We start from the raw sequence: 16,843 nt of genomic DNA on the forward strand, positions 1-16,843 counted from the left end.
CCGTGCGACGAGGCTTTGGGACAGCGCAAGGGTTTGTAGCTCCGTGGCTGCGTTTATTCCTGTCCTCGTTGGCTGTCACGGCTCCATGCTGTCCGTTCTCCGCTGAGGAACTGCAGGGACGGGATGTCACCAGAGGGACCACGACGGGTAGGAGAAGTGGGGCTGTGAAGAACCTCGTGAGGTTCAACAAGGCCAAGTACAAGGTCCTACTCCGGGTCGGGGCCATCCGCAGTTCGGTACACGATGGGAATAATGTGACTGAGAGCAGCACTGCAGAGAAGGACTTGGGGTGCTGGTGGATGAGAACCCTCGATATGAGCCGGCAGTGTGCGCTCGCAGCCCAGAAGGCCAACGTGTCCTGGGCTGCATCCAAAGCAGCATGGCCAGCAGGCGACGGAGGGGATTCTGACCTCTGTTCCTCTCTTGGGAGACCCCACCTAGAGGATTGTGTTCCAGTTCTGGAATTCTCACTCTAGGAAGGAGATGGAGCTGTTGGAATGGGTCCAGAGGAGGATGAACAAAGATAATCAGAGGGCTGGAGCACCCCCCCCTATGAGGACAGGCTGAGGAGAGTTGGGCTTTTTCAGTTTTTGGAGAAGAGAAGGCCTCAGAGGAGATCTTATATCGATCTTCCAGTACCTGAAAAGGGCTACAAGAAAAGAAGGGGAGGGACTGTTACAAAGGCTTGTGGTGATAGGATGAGGGGAACAGGTATAAACTGGAGAGGGGCTGAGTTTAGACTGGACATGAGGAATTTCTTCATGATGAGGGTGGTGAGGCCCTGGCCCGATTGCCCAGGGAAGCTGTGGCTGCCCCATCTCTGGAGGGGTTCGAGGCCAGGTTGGGTGGGACCCTGAGCAGCCTGATCCAGTGGGAGGTGTCCCTGCCCATGGGCAGGAGGGGTGGAACTGGATGGGCTATAAGATCCCTTCCAAACACAAGCTGTTCTATGATTCTGTGGCTGTCTTGACACGTCACGGTGCTTGGTTTGAGAGGAGGGAGCTGGGCTCTTCTCCCAAGTGACAGAGGACAAGACAAGGGGAATGGCCTGAAGCTCCACCAGAGGAGGTTCAGGCTGGATATCAGAAACATGCAGAGGAAGAGAGGGGGAGAATAATTTAGCTGACACCAGCATTAGGTTTGGTCTAATGGGTGTCTGATGTTTATTGTCTAAAGAAGCATAGCAGTGCCCATCGGAGGGCTCCGGGGAAGAGCATGCCAATGTCTCAGCCGGCATCTCACTATTCCTTTGACATCCCATACCTTCACATCCACTTGCAGCTCTGGGCAATGATGAGTATGTGATGCTGACTCCTGGTTCGGGCAGTTGCTTCCAGCTCCTTGATTGTCCCCTCTTGGATGAGAGCTTGATGTGATCCTTGTCTTGGCCAGATCCTTGTTCTTGGCCAGGCTTCTGTGCCAGTGGTGTAGTCGTGTCATTAACTGCGTCATCATTCATCCACGCATGGGGGGGTTGTTTGTTTGGTTTTGTATTTCAACTCCGACTGGTCCACCCGTAACTTGACAAATGGCTTTGTTAGCATCGTACATGATATTCTGAGGTGGTGTTAAAATTCATAACATAACGTTCATGTCTTTCTTTCCTCACAGCCCAAAGAGGCAATATGGAGAATGTCCTTGGCTGCCGAAAATCTGGCAAAAGTCTCACAGAACAGCCCCGCTTTTTCAAAGCCTGGTATTCTTCTGTCCCCATCACAAGGAATAACTGTGAGTGAGCTGGCATTGGCAAGGGGGTAGAAGGAGAATGAACTTCACCTGCTTTTCCTGGCTAAATGAAAAGGCCCTCGGTCCGGCTTTTCTGGGATCATCTTCATGTGCTATTTGCCTAACAAAGCTTCGTGTGGTGTCCCTTTAGCATTCCTCTGCACGTGTGTATGTGCGTGCTTATGGACGAGTTGATGTTGTGCCACGGTTGTTGTGTGAAAGCCCCGGTGAAGGCAACGGCCGCGTGGAACGTGTGCAGGCTGGCGGATGCGGTCCCTCAGAAAGCGGTTGGATCCCTGATGAGCCTGTAGAGGCACCTCAAGGCCCCGCAAAGGTGAAATGCTTGTGTTGAGTTTGCATGGAGATTGGTTATGGTGTAGCTAAGCAGGTTGCTTTCTCTCAGGATCTACAGCTGGAGCTGTTGTGGGGTCATCCTGTGGGTCTGAAGTTCTCCAGCACAGAGGTTGTGTGCTGGAACAGCTGATCTGCTTGCTAAGCCAGAGGGACCATCTCTAGGGGTGGAAATGTAATGCAGTGTCTGGTATCCTCCGCAAATGAGAGACAGTAGCACTAGGAGCCTCTGTAGTGTGAGGGTGTCTGCAACTGAGGTGGCTTATTTTGCTTCTATCTGCCTGGATTGGGCAGGACTTTTTCTTAATGCGAATGCGGAAGGCTCTGTATGCTCCTAAATCCCATAGAATGTGAGGTTTATGGATTCTCCAACTGCAGTAACTCCTGCTGCCTTTGTATTGTTGTGTTAAAGATGCCCTTTGCCTAAGAAAGGGGCACATTGGGGGTGGGTGGTGTAAACAGTGTTCCACACAGTGTGTCTCCTCAGAGCCATGCGAAAGGCAACTTCCACTTTCTCTTCTCTCGAGCGGGCGGAGGGTGGGCTACAACGCAGAGAAAACCAGGGCGAGGCAAGCAGCCAGCTAGTGTCAATGCCTGGTTAATAAGGAAGAGGCTCCACTGCTGAGACAGATGAGAATGTATGTCACAAATATCCTTCTGTTTGGGGCTGGCAGGGGTGCTAGAACTGTTTCTTTGGGAAGAATTTGCACGCGGCTATGCGAGCTCTCTCAGGGGAAGAGACCAAAACCCGATTTCCGATCCTGGTTTCGTGCAGGAGAAGAAAGAGCTCTAAGATCTGAAGGAAGGGCTCTGTTTGGAGATGGAGGCGTGAATGAAATAAGCTTGAGTTTCTTGTGCTTCCTACTCCATCCTCAGTGTCTGTGAGCCACTTTAAATGTGGCTGAAGTTGTGCCTCCGCTTCAACTTAGCGTGTGACGGCATCACATTTCGTGAAGACCGGATCAAACAACAGTATTAGGATGAAATGTACTTCCCAGCTGAACCTGTGAGAAGGGAAGCGTTGCTTTTCATGTGAGAAACAAAATCCTGGCTAATGAATGAAGCATGCATAGAGCAACCGTGTATGCAGGGTAGTGGTTAGCTGCAAGCTTTCTTGTCTTGAACACGCTTCTGCAAGGAGGACTGTCTTTAGGGCAAGGTGTAGAGTAGAGAGGGAAAGATGCAGCCTGTCAGGGGAGAGGTGTGGAGCTGCGGAAGAGGGAGTTTCTGAAATCAGCTGTTGCTGCAGCAGGCAGTCTCCAGCTGATTTGCAAAGTGAAACTGCGCTGGGCTCAGCTGGAGAGGGCTGCGTGGAGCTGTACCAATTACCTGTAAATCACAAACATTCCGGACCTTGTAGTAAGTATTGGGCTTAGGTGGCTTTTAATGTAGATCAACCGCTAAACTGCTTGGAAAGCAACTGAGGGGACTGTGTTGGCCTAGTGTGGCTGGCAGAACTGAGCACGGACTGAGTGCTCTGCTGGGCTGGAGGACAAAACTTCCAGCTGGCAGCAGAACGAACTACAGTAGTTCAGCTAGCGACTTGCTGGAACGGACTGTCGGGATGCAGGCTGATGAGAAACCATTTTCTTTTTCAGATTTGGAAATACCTCAGCTTCTTTTTGTGACCAATCTCAGCAGCGTCGCCCTTTCTGGTTGACACCTTCCAATCTCCTGTGCTGTTGGAGACTGAAGCTGGAGCTGCTCAAAGGATCAGTCCTTTGAAGTGTTAATGTGAGTCGTGCCTGCGAACCTGAAAGTGCACGTGTGCTCTCAGCCCGGTTCACAGCAGCGCTGTTTGTAGAAACGTTTTGTGTGGTACGGTCCTGAAGAGTTGTTCCTCTCCGTGCACCCTTCTGTAACTCTTGCTAGAAGAGAAGAGTATGTTTTAGCAGTAACAGTGCCTGGGCTGCTTTTCTATGTTGAACATTCGCGTGATTGTGATTTAGAGCATCGTAGTGTAAGGAGTATCTTTGGTGAGATTCAGTTCAGTTTTATTTCCCTCTTTGATTATATACCTTTAAGAATAAATATGAAAAGAAATTGTATTCTCTCAGGACTTTGAAACTCAGTGCGCTGAAACCACTTTCCATCTTGCAAGTTCTCCCGTTCCTTGTGGTCTCCTTTCAGGGGGACACGTGAAAACTTTGCTATTATTTGGAAGGAGATTCTCTTCTCAGCTTTCTTTGGGTGGGCTGTAGCGTGAGGCAGGGGATTGGAAGGTCAGAGGAGGAAACATGGGCAAAGGAGGAACGCGCTTTTGTCTCAGGGCTAAGGGCCGCTTCCTCTCATTCTGCTGTTAACCTTCCTTTCTCTGTGTTCCCTCTTCCAGGTCCCTCTTCTCGGTGCTGCGTGGGAAGCGAATTCCCCTCCTTCAGCTGCCGTGCCCAGCCTGGATGCGTGGTCTCACCTGGACCATCTCAAGGTTGCGTTGCTGTCACCTTCACTGTGTGACTGGGAAGAGTGTGTCTGTATCGGGGGACACTTTGGCCTCTTCTGCCCAGGCCCAGGGAGCTGGAGGAACCCTGTGGAAACCAGCGTTGTCTGCATTAAAGCTTTTGATCGGTTGCCAAGTGCTGTATGTGTTTTACTTTTTCCGTGTTTAGAAGGAAGAAAGAACAAGGCAATCCCTTCAGGTATTTCAAAGGTCAAGTACTTCCCGTGGGGAGAGGTTTGTCAGGACAACTGCCCTCAGCCTCCAGGGCGATTGTAGGGGGAAGGAGCCCTGAAATGTGGGGGTACCCCAAAATCTCCCGAGATCTTGCGTTCCCCCTCAGCCCCACCTCAACTCTTGTGAGAGAGTTTTGGGGTCCCCAGGGGCCTTGGTGGGCATTGGGGGTGGCTGAGGTGGGGGTTTGGGGGTCCCCAGGGAGTTTGGGGAGGCTATAGGGAGGTGGGGCCGGGGTTTGGGGTTCCTGGGGGCTTGGCAAGGGGAATTGGGGAGCTGGGGGGGTACATTTTGGAGTGCCGTGGGGCTCAGAGGGGCCATTGGGAAGAGGCTAGGGTGCAGTGTTTGGGGTCTCCAGGAGCTTTGGGGGAGCTGGGGTTGGATTTTGGGGTCGCTAGGGGTTTGGGGGAGATTTGGGGGTGCTCTGGGGAGATATGGCTGAGTTTGGGGGTTCCTATAGGCCGAGGAAGGCATTGGGGGTCTGGAGTGGGGGTTTTGAGGTCCCCTGGGGGGGAGATTTGGGGAGGAGTTTATGGGAGGATAGGGCTGAGTTTTGGGGTCCCCAGGGGCTTTGGAGGTGCTGAGGTGGAGCTTTTGGGATCCCCTGAGGGTTTGAGGGAGATTTGGGGGGTGGGGTGGGAGGGGTAGGGTGGGTTTTGGGGTTCCTGGGGGCTTTGGGGGAGCTGGGATGGCATTTTTAGGGTCCCCTGAGAGCTTGGGGGGGGCTGGATTTGGGGGCTTCTAGGGGCTTGGAAGGGAAAATTACCCCCCAGAATGCACCTAGGAGCCCCAAAGTTTTGGGGCACCCCCATTTTTGGGGTGCCCGACCCTCCCCTTTGTGGGGTGCCTCCTCTTCTCCAGCCCGACACTGCCCTGGGGGGGAGTTTTTGGGGGGGGCAGGCTGTGCATTCTGGGGGGTTCCTAGGGAGTAAGAACCCCCAGTTTTGGGGATGCCCCCATTTTTGGGGTGCCTCGACCCCCGTCCCCGCTTCAGCCAATGGGAGGGGCCGTCCCCGCTTCAGCCAATGAGAGGCGCGTCCGCGCGGGTCCATCGCCGGTTCGGGGCTGCGCGAGCTTTAACCGCAGCGCGGAGGTGAGGGCGGCAGCGCGGCTGAGGGGCTGCGGGGCAGGAACCGATCGGCGGGGCTGGGGCGGCGGGGAGGGGCGAGAGAGCCGCGGGGAATGGGGAGAGGAGGGCAGGGAGGGGAGAGGGGAGAAAGGGCTGCGAGAGAGGGAGCGCAGAGGGAAGGGGAGAGGAGGAGAGCGAGAGGGGGAAAAGGGGCAGAGAGGGAGGGGCTGAGAGAGAGGAGAAGGGGTAGAAGGGAGAGCTGAGGGTGAAGGGAGGGGAAAGGAGCTGAGGAGAGGGAGGAAAGGGAGACGGAGAGAGAGAGAGAGGGAGAAGCGTGTGAGAGAGAGGGGGGGGAGAGAGGGATGGAAGGGGAGGGAGAGAGAAAGAGGGCAGAGGGAGGGCTCCGGAGATGGGGGGAGAGGCAGAGGCAGAGCAGAGGAGGCCTCAGTGCCGAGGGTGCTGAGGATCAGCCCAGGGGCCGTGGTGGCCAGGCTGCAGCCCCGCTCCCGGTGCTGCCCCCACTGACGCCCTCGCCTGCAGCCCACGTGCAGTTTCTGCTCGAGGCGACCCTTCCGCTGTTGGAGCCGTACACGGCATTTCTCGAGGCGATTCCCAAGGCGATTCCCAAGCGATTCCCGAGGAAGCGATTCCCAAAGCGATTCCCTGAGGCGATTCCCGAGGCGATCCCTGCAGCGATCCCCGCGGCGCTGCCGCAGCCGCTCCCGGCAATCCCCGAGGCCAAGCAGAGCTCAGCCCCGGGCTCAGCCCCATCAGCCACACGGGCAGCGGCTCCCACAGCTCCAGCGGGATGTGGTGCGGCACAGCCGGTGAGCGGTGGCAGAGGGGGGTGCGGGGGGCCGAGGGGCAGAGACCTCTGCGGTTGCTGTCTGTTGGCAGCCCCAAACTCGCGTGTTAGACAGGGGGCAGAGGTCCGAGCGAGGTGGGCTTTGGACGGCACGAGCTCTGTGAGTGCCGCTTGTCTGCGAGGGGGGATGTGGCAAAGCGCTGGCTTTGCTGTCTCAGGAAGGCTCTGGGCTGGGCTGTTCCTTAGCTGTAAGACAATATCAATGTGTGTGAACGCAGCTATACGAGGATCCAAAATGCAGAGGACCCAAAGGATCGTTGGGCCTGATCGCTACATTCCCAGCCGGAGAGCTCTGGACATGGATGTGGCCAAGTTCCAGAAGGACACTGCTGTGGTGTCACCTACCGTGAAGGTGAGTGTGTTGCTGAGTTCCGTTGAGTGCACTGGTCCCTCCCAAACCCCTTCCTGGCCTTTCCCAGAGAAGCAAACTGGAAGTTGTCTCGCATGAGTGTGTGAGGCTGACAGCCCCGAGCAGCACTGCCTCCAGCTCTGCCCTTTGGAGCCGCGGATGAGCTTGGAGCTGTAGGGTCTGGGAAGGGAATGGGAGCCTGAGTGAAGCTGTTCTGTAGGGACATTGCCCTGGGCCCAGGGAAGAGCCTCTGCTGCTTCCTTTGCTCCATTTGAAAGCCTCATCAGCCCCGGATACGCAGCTCCAAAGCTGTGAACCTGTGCCCAGTGCCGCTGCGGCGGGAGCTGTTCCAGGACAATGTCTGTGTGGGGAGCTGCTCTGGAATGTGTCTGCTGGGTTCTGAAATCTCTTTAGGAAGCATTTGGTTCCTTGTGGTTGTGGCTTTCTCCACTGGCCATGAGACACTGACCTGGCCACTCGTCTGTGCGAAAATGTGAGCAGGACAGTGTGCTGGAGTCTGAGGAAAAAGCATTTGGAGCTGTGTCGCAGTTTAGCCCCAGCCTGGCTGATATCGGCAGCTAAAACCATGCAGTTGTAGTCCCAAATCCCTTCCCACCCCCCAGGGAAAGGGGGAAAGGGAAATGAGAGGAAAGAGACTTGTGAGTTGGAAACTGAAACTGCAGCTTTAGTGAAATGATAGTAGTAATGGTTATTAAACTAATTAGGAAGAAATAATATATGTATAAATATCGGAGATCGCACCCCCTCCCCATCCCTCGATGGGAACGTCACCACAGATTCTTGGTTCACAAGGGGTAGGTGTGAGCCTTGTTGTTTTTGCGTACCAATGTCCTGTGGGATCCCCTGTAGCAAGGGACACTGTCTCAAAACCATGCAGTAGCTTTCAGAGAATGAAGTTACTGAGAGCAGCTGAGTCAGGCCCCAAACTGGCTCTATTTGAGCTCCAAGCCCTTGGAGCTGGCTGGGTGCCACTGACACCCACCCCACGGCTGGGCACCTCCTGATCCGAGGAGAGGGCGGCTGAGGTGTGTGCTCTGCCAGCTGCAGTTTGAAGTGGAGCGCGGGCTTTGTGTTTCCGATGCATCTCACTGAGGGCAGATTGTCTCTGTAGGAGCGCCAGAGACCCTGGGCAGCGAGTCTGAATGCCTTTGATCTGGAAAAGATCCTGGAAGAGGTTCTCCGCCTCAGTGGAAAGGCTCAGACCACTGCAGCAGGTGAGGGACAGGGTCTGGGTGAGTTGGCTCAGCTGGAGACCCCGGGGCAGGGGAACAGCAGCTCCACATGTGCAGGGATCAGTTGGCTTCTTGGAGCTGCTGTGCACGCCGAGGTCTCCCGAATCCTTAGGTTTCCAGTGGCTGAGGGGCTGCGTGACAGCTCCAGTGAACTGATTTACAAAAGCTGCCAAGTGCTTTCTGGAACTGCAGGTGGCAAACCTTCCCGATGGCCGCACAAGCTTCCAACTCCCTGCTGTTCTCTTTGTACCTTAACCATCTCAAACGTAACGGGACACGGAAAACCACGGGCCTGTCAGTTAAACTTGTTCCTTTGAGTTCCAGATCCGGAGCTGCCCCTGGCTCAGCAGTTCACCCCGCCAGTGCCGTTAACGCCCTGCGCTCTTCTGAGCGTGGCTCTGCTCTCAGGGCTGCATTTTCCCTGGGAGGGATTTCTCCTTGGGTGAGCAGGGCGTAGCTGGGAGGAAACAGGAACTCAGGTTAACCAAAGTGTTTCTCTGCACGCAGGCTATCAGTACAACCTCAAAGCGTTCTACGGGCACGAGGTGATGCCTGGGTTCGGCAGGAGAAAGGGCAGATACATTTCTTCTGCACCAGACCGAGTCCTGAGTGCCCCAGACATCCACGATGACTATTGTAAGTGGGCTGCGTTGTCGAGTGCTGGGCATTGAGATCGCTGTGTAGTGCAGTGCAGTTCCTAGGACAGTGTGGTCTGAGGAACTGGAGCTCTGCCTGGGCTGTTTCAGTCTCTTATGCCCTTGGGCTGGCACGGACCACTTTTAGGGTGAAGCCTTCTAGGAACAGTGGTCGAAAGTGCTGTGCAGGTGACTTGGATTGGGGCTATGGGACCCGCAGCTGGGCATGGTGACACCCAGAAGGCTGCCCCTTCCCTGCCTGTGTGTCCATGTGTGTGGGCACACTCACACCTGGTGGTGGTGTGGAAGGTGCAGCATCAGCACTGGTGAAGGGCAGGGCTCTCCAGGGCGGCACAGTGTGACCTGCATTGCATTGCTCTTCCAAACTGTAGACCTGACTCTCCTTGACTGGAGCACTCAAAACCTCCTGGCGCTGGCTCTGGACACCACTGTCTACCTGTGGCACCACATCTCTAGGGAGACTGTCAACCTCATGGAGATAGAGCGCGTAGCTGATTATGTTTCCTCTGTGTCCTGGGGTAACGGAGGAGACTGCCTTGCTGTTGGTGTGAGCAACGGTGAGGTGCAGGTGAGTGCGGGAGGAGAACTGGAGCTGTTTGGGGATTGCTGGAGCTGTGGGGCCTTGGGACAAAGGCTTGGCCGGCACAAGAAAGATGCAACACGCTCTGACTTGCCTGGTGTGGGCTGGAGATGTCCACAGCCAGTGAAGAGCTGCAGCAGCGAGGCAGAGCTTGGGCTTGGGGTTTCTGAGCCCTCGACTTCTCCTCTGTTCTGTGGCATGAGATACAAATTGATCCTGCTCCCAGGGTGACCAGGCTGAATGCCAGAGCCTGCCGTGAGTAGCAAAGCAAGGGCTGGCATTTCCTCCTACTCTGGAGACCTTCTTGCTCTGCTTCTCTAGCTGTGGGACGTCGAGCATCAGAAATGTCTCCGCACTCTGACCAGCCACGTGTCCCGTGTGGGGTGTCTCAGCTGGAACAGCTACATCCTGTCCAGGTAAAGCAGTGGGGGGGGTGGGAAGGGCGGTGTGGAGCTGGTGCAGATTCTTCTCCTGGATCTGCTTCACTCAGCCCAGCAGGCCAGCGCTGCTGGTAGCACTGGTGTGAAACCCAGCAGCAGGTCCAGCAGTCCCGCCCAGCGCCAGGAGGGCTTTTCACGCCAACATGTGCAGCCTGACCCTGAGCACCTTCTCTCTGCAGCGGGTCACACAGTGGCCAAATCCACCACCACGACATCCGAGTTGCTCAACATCACGTGGCCACACTCGCTGGTCATAAGCAGGAGGTGTGTGGACTGAAGTGGTCTCTGGATGGCCGCTACCTTGCCAGTGGCGGTGATGACCACCTGGTGAACATCTGGCCAAGCAGCCAGGGGGGCCGTGGAGGATTTGCTCCAGTCCAGACCTTCCGTCAGCACCAGGGTGCTGTCAAGGTGAGCGCGGGGCAGCTGTGGGCACGCGTTTGCATGCGGGGCAGATGTGCAGCACTGCCTGCGCACAGGTTGCTTCTGGCACGCCTTAGGATGAACCCTCTTCTCGCAGGCTTTGGCGTGGTGTCCGTGGAAGTCCAGCATTCTGGCCACTGGAGGTGGAGCCACTGACAAAAGCATCCGCTTCTGGAATGTGTGTTCTGGCACCTGCCTCGGCAATGTTGATGCCCATTCCCAGGTGAGACATGGATGTCAGCTTGGATGTAAACACCTTCTGGTGGGACACCTGAGCAGAGTTGCTGGCTCCTGAGGTGCAGGGGCAGGGACAAGGACGGGCCTATGCTTCTCTCTGGGTGCTGAGCATCAGCACAAGCAGCTTGTCTTTCCTGTATTCCTGCCTCCTCCCAGGTCTCTTCCATCCTATGGTCAACCAACTACAAGGAGCTCATTTCAGGCCATGGCTCTGAGAGAATCAGCTGTTGATCTGGAAGTATCCAGCCATGTCCAAGGTCACGAGCTGCAAGGTAGGCTGCGCCCCTTGCCTGGGGAAGGGAGGCTGCCTGGAGCTGAAGGCAGCTGTGATCCTTGGGTTGAACAGAGGGGTGGCCCAACCTGGAGCCCCACTGATGCCGGATGGTGAGCAGAGGCGTGTGCTGCTCGAGGGGGGGCCCTCCTGGGGGCTGCTGAAGGAGTGCTGTTGCTCCAAATGCACGCCTGGGGGGTGAATTCCTGCTGCTGCAGCACAGGGTGGGGACAGCTCTGCAAGCTGGTGGGGTTCCTGGGGCCACAGTGGAGTAAATGTGAGTGTGGTGGCAGAACCAGAGGGACCAGCGCGTGTGCTGAATGGCCCATCCTGAGCGCACACCTCCTCCTCAGGTCACACAGGAAGAATCTTGAGCATGGCTCTGAGCCCTGATGGTGAAACAGTGGCCTCGGCTGCTGCTGATGAAACGCTGCGACTCTTGGCGCTGTTTTCAGATGGATCCAATCAGGAAGAAGGAGAAAGAGAAGGCAAACAGAGTCAAAAGCAGCGTCCTTCACCAGACCATACGATAAGGGCATGGGGCTGTTGGGGGGAGTGGGGAAACCTGGTTTACCCTTCCTTATTTAAATGTTATTAAATGTTAATTCACGTTTTAAAATTAACAAAGTGCTTTCATTTGTCCTTTTTTTGGAGTTTACTGGAAGAGAAGGCCATGGCTGACAGAAGCAAGCCCAGTGTGGATGCCGTGGACGAGTCCCGCAGTGTCCCACCAGAATGGTCTCCAAGCCTCGGTCCTCTGCCTTTCTGCCCACCGAAGAGCTCGCAGCGCCCTGCACCCTACGTGCCAGTCACACAGACAGCCCTGGGATCACAGCTGGGATGTCAGCGACTCAGGAGCGATCACAAGGAAGCGTCTGCAGAACCACCAAGCCCAGAGCCGTGTGGGAGCTGAGAGACCTTCTAGGAATGGCTGATGGTGTCACCTGGGGATACCACATGATGGACTTGTGGTAAAGCTTCTCTAGAGGGCCCTTAAAGACTGGGGAAGCGCTGCTTCTGTGGGGACTCGAGGAGAGCGTTTGAAGCCATTAAGGTGGCCGTTCTGTCTGCCGCAGCTCTGGGAGTGCCCAATCTAACAAAACCTTTAGAGCTGTTTGGGCAGGAAAGACAGCATCAAGCTTTGGGGGTCTTAGCCCAGAGAGCAGGAGATGGGAAAAGACCGGTGGGGTCCTTTTCTAAGCAACTGGGTAGTGTGAGTCAGGGGTGGCCCGGGCCTGCGGGCAGTGGCGGCACCAGTGCTCCTGATTCAAGGAGCTCCAAACAGCTAAGGTAGGAAATGCAGCTGCCTTTCTAGGGGTAAAGGGAACAGCGGAATCATCAAATGGTGACGGCCTTCAGAAGGTAAATCTACAGGACAGACTCTAAATGTGCTTCAAGGGCGGTCCATGCCCATGGGGCAGTATGGAAGGAAAGAGGACTGTTAACTGCACAAGGATCCCCCATCAAGAACCAAGAAGAAGTCCTGCAGTTGTGGAAAGACATCCAGAAACAGAGAGAAGTGGCACTAATGCAATGCAAGGCACCTCAGGTGGGAAACTCCCCGATGAAGGTACGTAATGGACTGGCCGAGCGAGCAGCTCGAGGGCAGCAGGAGAAGGTATCTGTTATTAATCCCTTTCATAGACAGAGATCTGAATATCCGTTGTGGGGACATGTGAATCTGTTTGAACAATAATCCTGTCCCTCTCAAGCACCCTCCCCCTGGGAGTCGCTCGCAGAGGAAATGCCCCTGGTGATCCCTGACAGAGATTTCTCTGAACTGCCCAGACGGGGCAGATCCCGGGACCTGTTGGGACCAGGAGAACATTGTCAGGCTGGCCAGAGGCATTGCCCTGCAGCACCCGTAAAGCAAGAGAGGTGAGTAAAACCTCCTTGAAGGGAATTATACCACGGTTGGAATTCCCATAGGTCTGTTCTCAGCTAGAAGTCCTCACTTTATAGCAGAGATTGTACAAGATTTGAGCCAAGTCCTAGAGAGAAAATGGCCCTGCACACCCCCTGGGTCCCCCACTAGTGGGAAGGTGGAAAGGATGAATCAAATCTGCAGAGACAAAAGGGTCAAATTTGTCAGGAGATATCTTCGCAACGGCCCCACGCTCTTGCATGGGCTTTGCTAAGAACAAGGCTACAGCCAAGAGCTGAGGCTAAGACCAGTCCATATGCATTAATGTTTGGGAGGCCTTATCATCAAATGACTGTTTTTCCTCAAGACATAGTGCTAAAAGGAGAAACAGAGCTAAAATCTTCTCTGCTGTCATTGGGTAAAACAGTGAATGACCTGGGGCGGTGTGTAACATGTCCTGAGCCTCTCGCTTTACATTCTCAAGGACACCGTTCCAGCCCAGAGGCTACGTCCACCACAAGACGTGGGAGAGCGGAACTTCCAGAAAGCTGGAAGAGACCCTTTCAGGTGCTGATAGCAACACACACCATCCTTCAGGTTGAAGAAATGAACAGGTGGATACATTACACGCAAGTCAAGTCAGCGCCGAGTTGGGAGTGGAGAACTGTCCTTGAGCCCAGGAATCCTCTCCAGAGGAAACTGCAGAGAAGAACGGAGACTGACATTTGAAAACCAAGGAGGTGGGTTTTTTGCCTGCATCTGCGTTTGGTGTGTGGATGGTCGTGACTTTCAGGGATTGTTGCCACAATGGGGTAAAGGCCAGAATGTGAGGGAACGTTTAGCCAGAGAGGTAGTAAGTCTGTCCTCCTTCTGCATGAGGTCAGGAAATTGGGTAGAAGTGTTCAGTTCTTGTATGACAGGAGTTCCCACTCCCCTCGGCTCCCTTACATACTCGACTCTTCTGGAGGTGAGGCCGCACCTTGAATCTTTTGTTCAGTTTTGGGCCCCTCACTAGAAGAAGGACATTGAGGCACTGGAGTGCATCCAGAGAAGGGCAACAAAGTCCTTGAGGGGCTGGAGACCAGGTCTTACAAGAGGCAGCTGAGGGCCCTGGGGCTGTTTAGCCTGGATAAAGGGAGGCTGTGGGGAGACCGCATTGCTGTGGTAAAACCAAACGTTTCTGTCATTAGGTCAGTGTGCAAATTAAATGGCGTAGGACATGGACTTTTGAGCTGGAGGAGAAGAACCGGGTAAAAGATGCCTTTGTTTCCAGATGTCGAGGTTGTGGGGTAGATGAGAGTGCGTTTGATTTGTAAGAGGTTTTGTAAAGCAGCATTCCTTTACACAGATGCCTAAAGCTTCCTTGAGCACCGGGCAACTGATGTTGCTTCAAGGGATGTCGGAAGCTTCTCTGTAGGGACTGAAAATCCTTGTGCTCCTGTTGTGGTTTACCTTAGCGAGTGAGACATTAACTCCTGGGATTTACCCTCATTTCTCCCCACAGAGGGAGAAGTGGCTGTGGCAGAGATGCTCTGTGCCGACCAGAGAGGGAGCTTCTTGAAGGAATCAGCTGGTGGCAGTGATCAGCCAGTGACAGGTTGTTTAACTGATGAACAGATATTTGAACAGCTCTTTTTTTTTTTCTGCTCAACACTCGCTGAGTAATAATGTTCTGTTGGGTCTTCCAGGACCGAGTGCTGTAATTGGCTCCAAGTGTGCAGTCTTCTCCATCCAGAGATCAAAGGCACTCCTGTCCCCTCTCTGGATTGAGAAGACCTGGGAAACCTCTTTGGATCAGAGGTAGGACTGAGAAATTCCTTGGCATCAGAGGTGTCTGTAGACGGCACATGCTGTTCTGGGTTGAACCAGTCTGAATGAAGATCCACTTCAAAGCTTGTCCTAAAGGAAGCAGCTACGGTTCAGTGTGAGGGAAGGTTTAGCACGAGGACCTGCAAGCACTCATAGCACAGCCAGAACTATGAGGAGTTATGGCTGGAAACTGGCTAAAAATCCCAGTGCTGCTTGGGAAGGCAGGTCTCAGGCAGAGGCAGAGCTTCAGTGGAGCTCAGAGATTGTACCCCACTGGTAAAACTGGTACCCCACCAGTTCCCCATGGTGAGTGACAGCTTTTCCTTCACCCCTTGGGGTGGCTGTAGCTGGGTTGTTGGTGGTTGCCTGGCAAAGGAGATCAGCACTGCCTGACACTGCCTGTGACCATTGGATGTGGTTCATAGATGGTTGGCCTGGCATTGGCCAAATTTCGTATGAGACAGGCTAAATGCAGATGATGAGGAAACAGATTTAGATTATTGTCTTCAAAAATTTGTTTGTGTCAATTCTGACCTCAGCTGCAAGAAAGGGATGGGATGAGAAGCACTGGTGATGGATGCATCCAAAGCAGTGGGACTGGCGAGGGAGGAGAGTCCGGCCCTCTGCTCCGCTCTGGTAAGACCCCACCTGGAGCCCTGTGTTCGGCTCTGGAATCCCCAACGTACAAATCACACAGACCTGTTAGAGTGAGTCTGGATGAGAGCTATGAAAAGTCATAGAGAATTCACACCCAGACTGGAGTGGTGCTCCTGGCTTCCTGGAGGTCCATGGTGTATCATTCCTTTACACAGATGCCTAAAGCTTCCTTGAACACCGGGCAACTGTAGTTGTTTCAAGGGATGTCGGAAGCTTCTCTGTAGGGATTGAAATCCTTGTGCTTCTGTTGTGGTTTACCCTAACGAGTGGGAAAAAATCCTGGAATTTACCCTCATTTCTCCCCACAGAGGGAGCAGTGCCTGTGGCAGAGATGTTCTGTGCGTCCAAAGCAGTGGGACTGGCGAGGGAGGAGATTCCGGCCTTCTGCTCCGCTTTGGTGAGACCCCACCTGGAGCCCTGTGTTCGGCTCTGGAATCCCCAACATACGAATCACACAGACCTGTTAGAGCGAGTCCGGATGAGAGCTATGAAAAATCATAGAGAATTCACATCCAGACTGGAGTGGTGCTTATGGCTTCCTGGAGGTCCATGGTGTATCATTCCTTTACACAGATGCCTAAACCTTCCTTGAACACCGGGCAACTGTAGTTGTTTCAAGGGATGTCGGAGGCTTCTCTGTAGGGATTGAAAATCCTTGTGCTTCTGTTGTGGTTTACCTTAGTGAGTGGAAAATGTCTTGGGATTTACCCTCATTTCTCCCCACAGAGGGAGCAGTGCCTGTGGCAGAGATGTTCTGTGCGTCCAAAGCAGTGGGACTGGCGAGGGAGGAGATTCCGGCCCTCTACTCCGCTTTGGTGAGACCCCACCTGGAGCCCTGTGTTCGACTCTGGAATCCCACAGACTGGAATGGTGCTTATGGCTTCCTGGAGGTCCATGGTGTATCGTTTTTTTTTACACAGATGCCTAAAGCTTCCTTGAACACCGGGCAACTGAAGTTGTTTCAAGAAACAGAAGTCTCATCATACCTGCATTTAAATCATTTCCACTCACAGATCTGCATTGTCTTTTATTTTCTCACCCAAAGAACCCACACTCACACATTTAATAAACTATTCAGACTGTCAGTATCTGGTGTAACATTCCATGAGTGAAGTCTTAGGGTAGTAAAAATACCAAAGGTACGGGTTTCATTTCATTCACTGCATGTAGGTTTGCCAGAAAAAAGAATATTTTCTGTTGAGTAGCTTTTACTTTTGGAGGTTGTTTTTTACTGATTCCAATGGCAAAACAACAGGCAACATCTTCTGATACGCAATCCTAGAGATGCCTCCCCATTGCCTGTCTTTTTCAGTTCCAGCTTTATCTCAGACCTTCCCTACGCTGAACGTGTGAGATGGAGTGGAATGAGCCTTTCCCACAGCGAAGATGTTCCCGTGGAGCAGAGACATGCATATAAAATTCTTTTTATTATGATTCACTTGCTTCAGCAAACGAGTGGTACCTACTCATTAAATGCTTTTATAATCTAAAAATAATTTTCACAGCCGATCACAACAAGCAGTGTGTGCTCGCAGCCCAGAAGGACACGTTTGGCCTTCTGGGGCTGCATCAAAACAAGCGTGGCCAGCAGGGCGAGGGAGGGGATTCTGCCCCTCTGTTCCTCTC

The 16,843-nt window shown here is 53.9% G+C and overlaps 1 protein-coding gene and 3 long non-coding RNA genes across 5 annotated transcripts; all 4 read left to right on the top strand.

The window, feature by feature from the left end:
• Window positions 1-1,651: 1,651 nt before the first annotated feature.
• Window positions 1,652-4,460, top strand: LOC128852880 (uncharacterized). 2 transcript variants are annotated; one of them, XR_008450992.1, is made up of 4 exons: window positions 1,652-1,728; window positions 1,877-2,059; window positions 3,675-3,894; window positions 4,409-4,460. It is a non-coding gene; the product is annotated as an uncharacterized LOC128852880 (long non-coding RNA). The 2 variants fall into 2 exon arrangements; XR_008450993.1 differs by having other exon boundaries at window positions 3,675-3,810.
• Window positions 4,461-6,593: 2,133 nt separating this feature from the next.
• Window positions 6,594-10,847, top strand: LOC128852875 (cell division cycle protein 20 homolog). Its single transcript, XM_054073071.1, has 9 exons — window positions 6,594-6,640; window positions 6,897-7,030; window positions 8,160-8,262; window positions 8,788-8,916; window positions 9,308-9,504; window positions 9,838-9,932; window positions 10,136-10,367; window positions 10,477-10,602; window positions 10,773-10,847. The coding sequence occupies exons 1-9, from the start codon at window positions 6,622-6,624 to the stop codon at window positions 10,845-10,847; spliced, it is 1,110 nt and encodes a 369-aa protein (XP_053929046.1). The 5' UTR covers window positions 6,594-6,621.
• Window positions 10,848-13,965: 3,118 nt separating this feature from the next.
• On the top strand, window positions 13,966-14,605 carry LOC128852883 (uncharacterized). Its single transcript, XR_008450996.1, has 3 exons — window positions 13,966-14,001; window positions 14,256-14,348; window positions 14,440-14,605. It is a non-coding gene; the product is annotated as an uncharacterized LOC128852883 (long non-coding RNA).
• Window positions 14,606-15,106: 501 nt separating this feature from the next.
• LOC128852881 (uncharacterized) lies at window positions 15,107-16,291 on the top strand. Its single transcript, XR_008450994.1, has 4 exons — window positions 15,107-15,196; window positions 15,526-15,614; window positions 15,944-16,032; window positions 16,138-16,291. It is a non-coding gene; the product is annotated as an uncharacterized LOC128852881 (long non-coding RNA).
• Window positions 16,292-16,843: the final 552 nt, after the last annotated feature.

Source organism: Cuculus canorus, chromosome 8, assembly GCF_017976375.1.
Source record: "Cuculus canorus isolate bCucCan1 chromosome 8, bCucCan1.pri, whole genome shotgun sequence".
NCBI classification, from domain to species: domain Eukaryota; kingdom Metazoa; phylum Chordata; class Aves; order Cuculiformes; family Cuculidae; genus Cuculus; species Cuculus canorus.

What these genes read in the sequence shown, in the direction of transcription:
- LOC128852875 (XM_054073071.1), top strand. An exon ending in TGGTGTCACCTACCGTGAAG is followed by an intron (nt 7,031 to 8,159) that starts GTGAGTGTGTTG and finishes TTGTCTCTGTAG; the next exon opens with GAGCGCCAGAGACCCTGGGC. An exon ending in AGCACCAGGGTGCTGTCAAG is followed by an intron (nt 10,368 to 10,476) that starts GTGAGCGCGGGG and finishes CTCTTCTCGCAG; the next exon opens with GCTTTGGCGTGGTGTCCGTG.